The 14,160-nt window shown below is 44.7% G+C and overlaps 1 protein-coding gene across 2 annotated transcripts in view; it reads left to right on the top strand.

Moving 5' to 3' along the window:
• The window catches only part of LOC137888608 (pro-neuregulin-3, membrane-bound isoform), a 210,368-nt gene that overhangs the window by 92,853 nt on the left and 103,355 nt on the right, over positions 1-14,160 (top strand). For both annotated transcript variants that reach the window (XM_068732023.1, XM_068732024.1), the window contains exon 2: positions 7,775-7,904. In XM_068732023.1, the coding sequence (XP_068588124.1) occupies positions 7,775-7,904 (130 nt within the window). The remainder of the gene's footprint in view (positions 1-7,774; positions 7,905-14,160) is intronic.

Below are 14,160 nucleotides of genomic sequence, written 5' to 3' on the forward strand. Positions count from 1 at the left end.
GTGTGTGTGAGTGTGTGTGTGTGTGTTCTTAGAACCCCTACTGAGGTTACTCCCCCATGGAGGATCCATCTGAGACTTCAGACCTAACTGAGACCTGTAGTGCATGATTAGAGTGTACTATGTGTGGTATTTGTTATAAATGTACGTTGGTACATAGTGGGCGATAAGAAGCTGTACATGGAGGGGCTTAGGACCCAGGGGAATGAAGGTGAAGGACGCAGGAAGAGACGGAAGACACGCCCACACTAACAGCTGTTAACCGCTCGCTGGCCGGCCGGTTCTTGTGTTAAAAAATGTCCGCTTAATAATTAAACGCTCGATAAAATAATTGTCGGCGTTAATTAATTAATGTGTTAACTCAGAAAAAAATACCGTGAAACTGGTATAATCTTACAAAATACCGTGATACACATGTATAGTGTGAGGGTCTGTGTTTGCTTCTGGCCTCATTCATTGTGCATCAAACTTTTGGATTTTACATTTTTTAAAATCCGGAATTCTCTCCACTGAAGGATTTGTTGAACGTGTATTCCATGTCTAGCTTCCTTTGACAATAGAGGCAGTGAGACAGGTATGAGATTGTGCACAGTTGGTATAATGCCCCTTTTTTTTATTTCACATTCAGATTCACTTTACTTTTCAAATGGCAACGCACCCCGGCCACTTTTGCAGAGCTTCGTGTCACGTGACGCTCTTAGCACATCAGAATAAGCCGCACAGACAGCAGAAGCACTGGAGTTGCAGTAGCCGGGGTTCAGTCTATAGCACAGGAACGATTCAAGCGGCAAATGTGATAAAATTGTTACCTCTCTGGAGTGCTGAAGCTGGTAAATAGGACAGTGGCGCATTGTAGCGATAATGAGCATCTCGAGCAGACGTGTACGGAAAACAAGCGGCGCCGGTGTTCTGACTTTATTCTCCTCTGGAATGAAGAGGCGGCAGCTTCTCTCGCATCATCCGCAATGGTTATTTACAATTACTTTTAAGTCTAAGAGACACCGAATGTGTCATCTGGTCTCACCGTAACCATGATCAGGTGCACCGGATCAAAACCGGCAACGGGAATAAGCATCATTATTAAGTATGAGCGTTTGGGGTTTTCTAGCAGCACTCTCTTTAATGCGGCGTGATGTCGGCGGCAGCAGTGAAGTCAAAGTTGAGTTTCCCAAATTCAAATGCATTTCCTCTGCAGTGCTAACGTCTACACAGCAGAGTGGTTCACACGGTCAGAGTCAGGTTGGTCTGGCTGTGTGAGATGTGTTCGTCCGATATATATATATATATATATATATATATATATATATATATATATATATATATATATATATACACACCGGTGCAGGAAAAAGTCATTTTAGAACATTTATGTATGTCGATTGGAGAGGAAGTCAGTGAAGAGGTGACTTCAAATCGTCACGATTGAGCTAAAATGTTCAACTTAGTTCTCAGAACGAGCTGCAGTAGGAGGGATAAACTATAGCGTATATGTTGAGTAACACATTTATGATCTCTGGAGAGAAAGAGACGAGAACGATTCCTCGGATGAAACATCTGTTTCCGAGGGAGCAGAACCAATCCGAGGCTTCCTGTGTGCGTTTCTGTTTGCTTCTAACGTCTTCCGGATGGTTCGTTGGTGAACGGCTCCAGTGTTCACCATCTGATGGTTTTGGCGCTGTGTGCTACCAATTACGCCGCAGCCCAGGCATTAAATAAATAAATTATCCAATCAGTTCTTAAATGTGGAGCGTGAACATAATCTAAATATCAGCTACAACGGTTCCAATTATCACACCGCAGGCACAGACTGCTGCAACTGCTAGAGACAGCGCCGCAATTAGATGGTTCTGCACTTGATTGTTCTGAACTACGCTTGCGCTGGAGTTACAGTACCCACGCCGCTGGCTCCCATGTTTTTACTCCATTAGGACCATTTTAGTACTTTCGCAGGTGAGTCAGGAAGACGTCTCACTTCCAATAACTTCATATAAATCATTTGTCTCCCTCAATTAACGCCATCAAGTGTCCGCGACAGTCTCAGAGATAGAGAGATAGAGAGAGCAGCCGACCAGTGAGTTAATCACAGGGAACATTCTACTCCATTTGCCACAGCTGATTGCTAATGTTCATTAACAGAATATGCCGTAAGGCGAGGTCAGCGTCTACCTATGATGCACGGAAACTCGGATGAATAGATTTCTAGAAATGCAAGGACCCCTTTACACGCCGGAGATCTTCTCAATGTAGTTTAAACTTTATTGCTCCCTTTCTACCTTGACAAAGGAAGCACACACAAGACTCCTCCTGTTGTACCCTTCACAATACATGTACAACATCTGTAGACATAGACATAAAAGAAGATAAAGGCAGGAGAAGGCCCCCACAAGGCTAATATAAACTCTAAGTTGTGTGTGTGGATGGACTTGACTGGTCAGAACAAAGCCCTGGTTCTCAACCTCTCTGGAGGCCTCTTCAGGTATCCAATTCATGACACCACAACATCTTTCCATCCACTTTACCACTGTGTGTATCGATGTTCGTGTTCATTTTGATTCTATTTAAGAGTCCATGAATGTGTCATTACATGCATGCACTGCAGCGCAGCTTTATGTCTCGGCTGATTTTTAAAGTTTCCAAATTCTCGCGTAGGAGAAATGTGAAAACACCAGCTGAACGCTTGGGGACTGTTGACTGACACTGTGTGCCCGTTTAGAGTCAGTTATCCCTGTTCTCCGTTTGGGAACCGCTTCCCCTCTACACCGCTACTGACATCTCAAACACCGACCGCTCGATACAAGCTAATAAGCCTGCTCTCTGCACATGAAAGCACCGTGTCCCCCTACCTGCTGGTCTCCTTTTATTCTCTGGTCCCTGTGCCTTTTTGATTCCTGCTCTCAAAGCCAGTCAGTTAGCATGGCTGCCTGGCTGGCTAAGCAGGCCGGCCGGCTGGCTGGCCGGCTGGCTGGCTGGCTGGCTGTCGATCTGCCACTCTGGGGGAATGTCATCCGTGAAGGACGCCATTACAAGACCGCCGACGGGACTGTCACGCTTTAACCCCCTCGAAAACATCTGTGTATTGGTTCACACGCAATGTAGGGTGAGGAGGGAGGAGGGAAGGGAAGAAGGGACCGAGAGAGAGAGAGAGAGAGAGAGAGAGAGAGAGAGAGGACTTGACATATTTGATAATAGATATATTCTAAGATTGTTCTAAATGCATTCAGCCATAAATGTAGCTTCTGCCTTCAGCATCTATCTATCAGCAGCATGTTCGCCGCGTTATCGATTATTGCCTAATCAGCGTTGTGCGGGTAATTGTTTGCTCTGTGACTTGAATTGCACTTCAGCACATTGTGCACAATGTGCTGAAGTGCAATTAATTTAGAACAGATTGCAATGCCAGCGAGAAGAAAAGCTTCCCGTTTGCACGTGGAACAATGTGCAGAATGTTCCGCTCAAGCTATGTCCTCAACATGTTGGAACGTTTCAACAGACCGACTGCAAAATCTAAACATCCATTTATTCCGATTCTCTGTGGAAAAAGGAGGGAGAAATTGGGTTTACGCCTCAATTCAACATGGAAAATAACACAATGAAAGACATAAGCACACTATAGAGAATCATTGTACATTATGACACCGATAAGTCACTTCTGTTTGAAGAAAGAATTGGGGAAATGGAGCTGGAAATTTGCAAATCAAGCATACATATTTTGTTCTCTTGGAATAATTTAAAGTATGCTTGATAAAGTATTTCCTGGCCAGATACCCAAACTGCAGTTAATGTCATGACAATACAATTCATATACTCATTATAAACCCATAGTGAAATGATACATCAGAGGTACAGAAACCGTTTCTCTCACACACACACACACACACACACACACACACACACACACACACACACACACACACACACACACACAGAGGGAGAGCTTTGTGTTTACTTCGCACACCAGCTGGATTCTCGCGATGTCATGAGATCTTGCGAAATATCACGGTATCACATGTCACGCAAAAATCCTATTTTTTGTCTGGCTTCAAGTAACGCGTTTGTGTCCAGAAGGCCGGTGACCAATCAGCATCCTGCTGTTGTTATATTGGCAGCTAAGGGGCGTGGCTTAGGTGTGTGTGTGTGTGTGTGTGTGTGTGTGTGAGACGACAAGGAGGGGCGAGTGGTTAGCCTGGAAGGTACAACGGCATCGGTTATATCACGAATGGAGAGTATTTCTTCATAAGAAGAAGCTCAAAGAACACCAAAGACGTTATGTGATGAGAGTTTGATTGACAAATGATTCATCCAATCACCTGCCAAGTGATCCAAACAGTAGTATATAAAATGTATACTTCAGACGGATACTAGGAGACGAGGAGGTAGACCGTCGGGTTTCCACATTTGAATTTGTAAATGCTCAAACTCAGCCGTATATATATATATATATATATATATATATATATATATATATATATATATATATATATATATATATATATATATTCCCCCGCTGATCCGGATTCACAAAGCGGAAGAACAATAATTAAATCATGAATACTGCATCACCTGCACCCACTAGTGATTGGATTCATCTCGGTGTTGTTCTCCTTAGCATATTCAGCTCTTTGAAAGTCTTCTGAGGACGTCAGTGTTGCCGTAAGAAGTTCAGAGAAGGGCTCCGATTCATCTTTTCTTTTTTTTTCTTTTTTTTAATTATCAAATTATTACCTGTTACATAAATGGCTGCTTCCTTTTTTTTTCTTTCTCCGCTTCAACCAAGCAGGCGCCTTGCCACAGAAGGTGAACATCAGCAGATTCTTTTATTCCTTCCTCATTTTCCTCGAGTAAGCAGAGCGAGGGAGATGAAAGCAGGAGAGCAGATATTGAAGCGGAGGGTTGTGTTATCCAGCGGTGGCGTATTGATCCTCTCCCTCCCTCTCTCCTCGCGCCAGGGAGGAGTAAATTGGACTGTTTTCTTCTGCCGTGATTGACGTCTGACTTTCTGCGAGCGGTGTTTTCAAAATCGCAGAGATGTTTTTCGGCAGACTGATGGGTTCTCTTTTTTCTTTTCTGTTTTGGCGTTCCCTCTAAAAAATGACACGAGTCTTTGAGCGCGTGCCGTCGTCTGAGCTGACGGGTGACGAGTGTTCAGCTAAACAAGCTACAGTGCGCCGTGACAACTCTGTCAACCGAAAACAAAAAGGGAGCGAGAGGACGACAAAACGGGCGCTTCTGTCACTTCTCGCCGGGACTAGCAAACAAAACAAAAAAAAAACAACGGCACAGCCCCGGTCCAAGCGTGAAATCGTGTGTGAAGGGACGTCCTCTTGTGTTCCAGAAAAAAATAAAAAAAAATAAAAATAAAACACCCGGTGCTGCAGAGCAAACGCGTAGAAAGACGCAGCTTTGTCATTGCGGCCTTTTTGTTTGTGCGTCTCTGTGTGCAGAACGGCCCCTGCGAGGCAGACGGATCGTGTCACGACATACCGCATGCTATTGTTACACCATGAGTGTTCTCCTGTTCTCTGTCGAGTTGGCAGCTGCTCTTAAGAAGACAATGCATTCCTCAAATTGACTTTAATCTCATTGTCTTTGTGGGGGAAAAAAAGCGAAGTAAAGCTTTTAAAAGGTTAACTTGAGGTTTTGGTGGTGTTGTCGTGTAAATCCGTGTTCATGCTGACTTTGTAATTCCCATGCACGGTGTTAGTTACGGCATACGACACGACGTACTAATCCTAGTCAAATTGAAATCACATGTTCAATTCCCACCTCCAAAACTGTTGCTGTTGGATGATTTACAGCAGACATTTTGAATGATTCATTCATCCGCTCACGGTAACTTTAGCGTGGTTGAGACTAGCCAGAGATCGTGGTTTACGGTTCTAAAACATTTATTGTTCTGTGAAAGCAGCAACAAGGATTCAGACACCAGAATGCACGTGGAAACATCTGCACAGACCACACCCACGTATTATTATTTGAACGTATTTTTTGGTTATGGTTTATCAAGACATGCCGTGACGATGGCTTCCTGTTAAATAAAGGTGATTCCTTCATTCGTTGAGCCCACAAAACGTCTGTGTTTTTTAATGGTTAGTAAGCATTCATCAAGTTTCTGTTTCCTGAAGGAGCCTGTCTAATGAGGACGTCCCCCGTCTGTGCAGCTAATGCAGCTCTTAATGCCTTTTGTCATCAATTATTTTTGCTGATATTTGTCAAACGACGACGACGACGACTCTCCTCCCAGCTGAGCGCGTTGATATTATAGAGCGTTGTGAGGGACTGATGTCTCTCTGCCGTCATCAGCCCGGCGGCAATTTTAGAAAACAAAACCAAAACAAAAACGCCCAAAAAGCTCTTTGCTCCACAGGTGAAGTGCAAAGTCGTGGTTTTAAATGCAGGAATTTGGAATTGAAAGTGTGGATTTACTCAAAAGTTGCTGAATAATTGTTTAAATTGCTTCTTTACAAGCCATAGCTGTGATTAAGACGCTCGTCTAATAAAACCAGGTCTCACTGCTGACTTAAGTCCTGACCTAACCTTTCCTCTCACATGGAAACCAAAACCCCAACAGCCAATTACCAAGGGTTGTTTAAGATCCCCAGAGCCCTATCAAGCACCTAGCATCTCATAACCACACACACACACACACACACACACACACACACATACACACACACACCTCATACTGCTGATTAAGGGATCTGAGGACATACTCGAATAGCTCTCCTCTCCTCACCCATCACCCCAAAACACTACTTATTATTAATCTCTCATTATGTCTTGATTGAGAAATCTTCACTTCATCTGGATGTATCTTCCACGCGCCATTAAAGGACAACCCGATACGGCAATCAGTACACTATAGTGGTAATAGCGGCGTCCTGTGAGTACAACTGGTGTGTTTTAATCGCTGGAGCACAAAGTTCTGGCTCATCATCGCTGTTCATCCTGCTTCTTTAAAAACAAAGCTGAGGATGGGCTAATGAGAGCCCTTAGCGGATTCATTTTTTTTATTTGTAAGCACAAAAGGAAGCCGTCAGCAGTCTGGTCCGGTGTTAATAAGAACACCATCAGTGGTGCAGACCGCCTTAAAGCCCGGACCGACTGCATCTCGGGCCTCTTCAGAAGTCACTATTGAGAGCCTGAGATGGCAAAAAAAAAAAAAAAAAAAGACGCCCAGAACGTCATTCACGGCGCCACGCTTTAACTGTTTTTTAACATCTTCTCCATATTTTTTTCTTCTTCTGTTAAGCAACTGGCGCTTCACTTATTAATTCCAGCGATAAAGATCATCCATTTAAGGCGTCCGGCGAGAAGAACCCCGTCAAGACGCTCGTCGTGATGAATCGCCGGGAGAAGCTATAGGCTCTCCGACGGCGCCGCTGTGACCACAGAGCATTAATCACAAGCCGAACAGATTATTACCCGTCCTCCATCCATCTTTTCATGACATTGTAGGGTCTAAAACAAACAACGGCGTGTTTTGGGTTTTATCCTCAACGTGCGTTAATGTCATGGAGCGGTTGGCTCGCGCTCGGTACGGATCCTCGGGTGGAGTCGGCGGCCTTCAGCTGGAACACCGACTCCTGCTGCAATTGCACATGATGCCGTGATTTATTTGCAGAATTAAAGAGACAATAAAAGGAGCTATGAGAGACAGTGAGATGAATGAATGGTGTCACGAAGCCTGATTGTAGGAGAGCAAATACAATTCATGAAAATCAAATAAACGTGTGTATTTTCTACGGGTTGATTGTGACTACGTCTGTTTGTCCTGCAGCGTCTCCGACTGTCCCTCCGCTGCACTCGGAGCACTTCAAACCGTGTCACGAGAAGGACCTGGCCTACTGCCTGAACGGGGGCGAATGCTTCGTCATCGAGACGCTCAGTGGGCCTCACAAGCACTGCAAGTAAGTGACGGACCGGCTGCTTCTGTTGATCCGAGTAGGAAAAGTTCTCCTTTCTATATTTGAATGTTTTCTGTTTCTTGCTGCTCTTCTTCTTCTTAAGAAGCTCTGACTTCGTTGGACCCTTTTGGATCTGGATGTTGTTTGAATAGGTTCATTCTGCTTGAGGAACATCTTTAAAGATGAATGGACAACAGGAACTTTATTATTCACCTGACTGCTGTATGTTCTCACACTACAGGTGCTTGTTTCCATGTGTTCTTTTTGAGAAAGGGGAAAGCAGAGTGTCGTGTTGTTTGATCGGGGCGTGTGTTTGTTTGCTCATGCATATTTGATGTTGTGGTGGTTGATTTTCTTTGACAAGACTGGTCACAGATGAGGTTGGAGTCGAAGATCAATTTTTGCAGAATTCTTTATTGGACATGAATCATGGGAAGGAAAGCATAGTTTGCTGCACTGCTGAATTCCTTCAGCTTTTCTGAAGGAACCGTGAAACCTTTATACCCTCTTGTTACACAAAAGTGTAGGGGGGGGGGTGGAACATACAGGAGTGTCAGGTTGACATGTAAGACATTCAAGAAAGAGCTGACTTCACTGGTTCGGTCACTTACACCTGTTCAAGTCTGTCCAGTTACTTAGTGAATACAAGAGTGTGTGTAATTCTACAATAAAGAGGAAATATATACTAATGAATAGCTGAACTATTACATACAATGTTATCAATCCTAACATGCATATACAGGAGATATAAAATATATCCACAATGTGCATAGTTGTGTTGACAGTAGACACTTCAATTAAGTGGAAAAAAAAGTGTTTGGATGGATGGAGGGAAAGGTCTTTTCAGCTTCAATCACTGTTTGTTTTTAAAGCTTGACCTATCTTGTGTGAGAGTTACAGTTGCAATAGATTCCAATGGTGACCTAGAGTCACAAATAAAAGGCTCTTCATTTTGAAGTTTTCAAACCCAGCATGATCCCATTTTCTACAACATGTTCAAACAGTCATAGTTGATCCACTTGGATAGAGACGCTTCACGCATCTGTTGCTAATGCCATGCTATCCTGAAGCTGTGCTGGAACTAGTGTACATGGTGTTGGTAGATTACACAAGAGAACATCTGGATCAACGGCTGAAAGGTGGATTCAACAGAGAATATTCTATATGTACGTATCTATGTATAAAGACACAGGCTTACTTTAAGCATACAGTTTGAAACTACATACAGTACTTTAGAGTATTCCTGTAGTTCTCTACTGTTGGTACACTAGATATACTGTATATATATATGTATGTATGTGTGTGTATATATATGTGTATATATAGGATCTACTCCCTCTTAAAATACTCCTTACTGTATGGAAAGATTTTCTACAGTTCAATGTGTGTGTGTGTGAGAATGTATGTAACTGCCATCTTGCTTGTGTGTGTGTGTGTGTGTGTGTGTGTGTGTGTGTGTGTGTGTGTGTGAGCCTTAGTTGGCCCAGATTTGAGAGCAGAGCTCATGGGCACTTAGCCTGTTCGATTGTGAGGCCCTTTACTAATTAAGTCCCAGAACAACTTCTTCCCAAAATCTAACCGCAGGACTTCCACCCGACCTGTTTTTCAAAGAGCCTGTTTTGCCTCCTCCGGGGTACGAGTACACATCCGCGCACGCGTGTGTGTGTGTGTGTGTGTGTGTGTGTGTGTGTGTGTGTGTGGACAGTGTGAGGATGATGATGATGAGGGGTCGGTTTGTAGGTTATGTAAGTGAGACTTAAAAAATGTTGAACGCAACGACGCACGTGAACACGTTATAATGCTGTTTGTAACAGAATTGATGAATGACTCCTGCGAGCCACTTCAGAAGGAACCTGTTGGTACCAGAGGTTCTTGCATGAAGCCCGATGTGTTCACAGAGTTACAGCGACAGAGTGAACGTCTTACAGCGTTTACATGGACAGTTAACTGGCTGCTGTACGATCCACTTTGTTGACACGGTGACTGAAGGACAGACCCGTGTAGTCGGATGCAGAGCAGTTTAATCTGGACTCTTTAGTTTGTTTTGTTGGAGCAAGTGGACAGCAGTACTCTACCTGTGCCAAACAGGTTTCTCTAATCCCCTACAAGAAAAACTCATTTTTAAGAATTCATGTTTGTGTTGAGAGCCAGCTGGTTTCTGAAGGGAATGCACTGAAGGAGCGATCCCACTTCAGTCTGTCTGTAGTCTACCGGTACATGTTGTGTGGAGTCCGGTCAAACGTCAACTGAAGTCCACGAGACGTCTGCTTCTGGCTTTGTATTTCAGAGAGCGGTGATGGTGGACAGAGGGGAAGGGGGAGGCAGGATGAGAGAGAGAGAGGCAACGAGAGAGAGAGAGAGAGAGAGAGAGAGAGAGAGAGAGAGAGAGGCAACGAGAGGGGGAGAGAGAGAGGCAAAGAGAGAGAGAGGCAATGAGAGAGAGATACAGAGAGAGAGAGGCAACGAGAGGGGGAGAGAGAGAGAGAGAGAGAGGCAACGAGAGGGGGAGAGAGAGAGAGAGGCAACGAGAGAGAGATACAGAGAGAGAGAGAGAGAGAGAGAGAGAGAGGCAACGAGAGGGGGAGAGAGAGAGAGGCAAAGAGAGAGAGATACAGAGAGAGAGAGAGAGAGGAAACACTGACCGAGGTGTAGGCGGACGAGGAGTTGGAGCTTGCCTCCGTTGCTACGACAACATAATCTGTGGACATGCGTAGCTGTCGGAGCGAAGGATTGCGATGTTCACTGGGACGGCCTTGGACACACTGCCTGTGCATGTTAATGTGGGAAGTAGAGAGAGGGAGAGAGAGAGAGAGAGAGAGAGACATGTTGACCCAGTTAATTCCTGCTGTTTAATCGTGTGGCAAGGAGCTCAAAAGGAAAGACATTCACCATCAGACAATATGGCATTCATTAATTAATTAATTGAAATAACAGCTGGCAGGACCATGCAGTAAAACCACGGAGTGTGTGTTTAGCACTTTGCTTAAAAGATAACATTTAGAGTGTATAGTTTGGAACGCAGGAATTAAACCGGCGTAACGACCGAGTCTAAACGCTTCCCCTGAATACTTCATGAACGGATGGACTTCCTGAGTTCTGCTCCAGTGACTTCATAAGGAAGTAAACGCTGCATCACTAACATTTACCAATTCAACGGGAAAAAAATCACAGGATACTTTGTGCTTCAGTTGACATGCTGTTAGACGTGAATTCATCCTAATTAACAAAAGAATGACACAATTTCACCCCAGGCTCAGGATCAATGCTTAATCTGATTCAATTTGTGTTTACACTAAATTGAGACGAATCGGGTTTTGAACGCGTGATCAATCCCGACGTTTAACGGGGACGAATTGAGCCGCTTTCTGCCGTCATTTGTCACGGAATTAATCTTTTTTTTTTTTTTTTTTTACTCGCGAGATGAAACTTGATCCTCGTCGCGATGATTTTTTTTTTTTCTCTCCAAAGAGTCATAACTCAAACATCAAGCGGCCTATTTTTTTTTTTTTTTGCCCCGGCCATGTTGTAGAACCAGCGCCGGGTTGTCCCCCGGAGCGCTGTTTAGCGCTGTCAGTGTGTGACGCTTGTGTTTGTCAACCCGCGGGGACGGACGCGGAGACGGGAGAAGGGGACTCGACGTGAGTCATGTGGTCTCCTTGTTCTACAGAGACACACACACACACGTGCACACGCCCACACACACACACACACACACCAGTGCTGACTGCTTTAGGCAACATAGTCAGGCATTCAATCATTAGTGCTCAGCTAACCAGTAAATTAGTCAGTGTGCGAAGATAATATTTTCAGAACATGGCAAGAGGCCAAGGCATTCACTTGTAAAAGTGATGAGATGAATTTGATTAATTACTTTCTCAGTTTTCGCCGGATTTCCCCACAAAGAACAAAGTTTTAGCAATAATGGTTTTAGTGTAATTCAAATAATGTCCATGCAAATGTATTCCCTTCACTATTTGCCCGTGTATTCTTTTACTCGTGTCTCGTTGCTCTCTTTATTTTCATGTTCCGGGTAACGAATCCACACTTTCATAATTGTCTCAGTCACTCTGGGGATTGTAGCTCCTCCTCTTCTTACTGACCATCATGTGTTCTGCCTCAAGACGTATTTGATTTGTTCATCGTGTACGTCCTCCTGCTGGTGTGACTGGGCGGAGAGGGTCTCCGTCAGTCGAGTTAGCACCAGCGGCTAGCTGAGCCCGTCTCGTCGGCCTTTCGTCCAGAGGCCACACAGAGGCAATCTCACCAGCCGGGTGGAGGTCGAGCAAAGCCCCCCGTCAATCAGACCTGGGTCTGACAGAGACGCTCTCTAGAGGGCAGGAACAGATATATGACACACACACACACACACACACACACACACAAACACAGTTGGCACAGTTCATGTGTTGGATGCTAAGATGCTAAGAGCCGACCCTTCACCAGCTGAGGGTCTTTCTCGAGAGGAAGGTTTCAGATCCTTCTGCAGGTCCAGTGTTGTTGTTTTTTCAATCAATACATTGTGAAGAAAGAATGGCTGCTGTGTTAAAATACACATCCTCTCATCGCCTCTCAGACCAAACATGTAAGAGATTAGCAGCCCTGCTATATAAGTACACAAAGCTGGAGTGGCTTTAAAGAAAGAAAACGTGTGAATAATAATAATACCGGTTCTTGCATCTGTTTGCACGAGTAAAAAGAAAGTGATGGAAGGCTGTGCAGCAGACGAGCACTTCTGTCTGGAGTGTAATCCTCCTCTCTGGACTCCAGCCGGTCCTCTCCTGAGTGATCTCAGGCTTTTCCAAAAAAACATTCATCCACGCACCAACGCCGCCTGATTGACTTGGGCCTCACAGGGGCAAAGAGTGGCTGATCGTAGGAATGCATGCCATTACCTTCCACACACACACACACACACACACACACACACACACTGGCAAGCCAATTAACATGAAGCATGCATGAAATTGAAAACATAGCAGAAATAACACACATCTAGTAAACGAGGAGATTAAAACTCATACGTAAAAAAAGAACAGGGAAAGACCGCATTTCATGTGCCGTACGTAATATTATTGTTATGTATAGTATGTAGCCTATAAAATATAACATTCTTACAACTGGTGCTAACTGGACAAGAAAATGATGCAACATTTGCATAAACAGGCATTAGGCTGTGATTGTGACGAGCAACCAAACGTTCGATTTCTCTTCCACAGAGATAAATATAAAATAATAAATGTATTTTTTAGGAAAAGCTGAACTTTTATTCGATACCTTTCTGTGGATGTTTTTCGTCTACATTAAAAATGTCCGGTGAACCATCGAATCGGTGCTCACGATGTTGCGATACCTACTTCACACCGAAACCCGTAAACGGAAATCTAAGAAGTGAACAGGAGAAGCAGGAGACAGGAGTCTGTCCTCCGGGCGTCAGGAAGGACACGCGCATCCATCCGGATCTCACACGGAAAACCGCACGCAAAGTGAGACCCGGTCACCCCGGGAGACCTGCGCCATCCCAGCAGTGAGCACAGCAGTCAACGAATAAATGGAGGGGTCATCGCTTTCTGCGCATTATTGTTTCTGACAGCAGTAATTTACCTCGACAGGAGAGAGAAAAAAAAAGCCTCTGGGATAGATGTGTCGAATGCTGAAGTGCACATCTGTGTGTGTGTGTGTGTGTGTGTGTGTGTGTGTGTGTGTGTGTAAACAGCAGAATAAAAAATGTATTGACATTACAGAAAAAAGGAACCGTGATCTACTCTTGCCTACATTCAGATAACCATCTGGTTGCGGTTAAAATGGAAAACACCTGTGTGTGTGTTTTTTAACTCGTTCCGACGCTTTCTTCCTGTTTTCCTACCCTCCTACCCTCCTTCCCCCCGTACCCTTCCCTCGCTCCCTCTGTCTTCTCCCTCTCTATCGCCGTTGCCTCGTCTATCCCTCTCAACCCTCGTTGCCATCTGTGCGATAATAATGGCACGCCGGTGGGAGTTCGGCTGGTGTCTCTCCGACGGTAATAAACAAGGCCGATGCCGCGGCGTGCTTTCTTCGAGGTGGGAGAAAATGAAACAGATAAGATACCGCACACCGAGGCTTGTGGGCGCCGCTTTTTTTTTTCGGCAAGCGAGTCCTCCAAGACGCCCCGAGAGGAGCAGGAGCGCTTTTGCGTGCCTGGGAACGGAAAGCAGAATGCTGGGAGGGAGCCAAATACACACCGTGGAGACGGGCGATGAGAGGGCTTATTTTTGGTGACATG

Source organism: Cebidichthys violaceus, unplaced genomic scaffold (assembly GCF_023349555.1).
Source record: "Cebidichthys violaceus isolate CVI_PGR_0920_01 unplaced genomic scaffold, fCebVio1.0.p SCAF_56, whole genome shotgun sequence".
NCBI lineage: Eukaryota > Metazoa > Chordata > Actinopteri > Perciformes > Stichaeidae > Cebidichthys > Cebidichthys violaceus.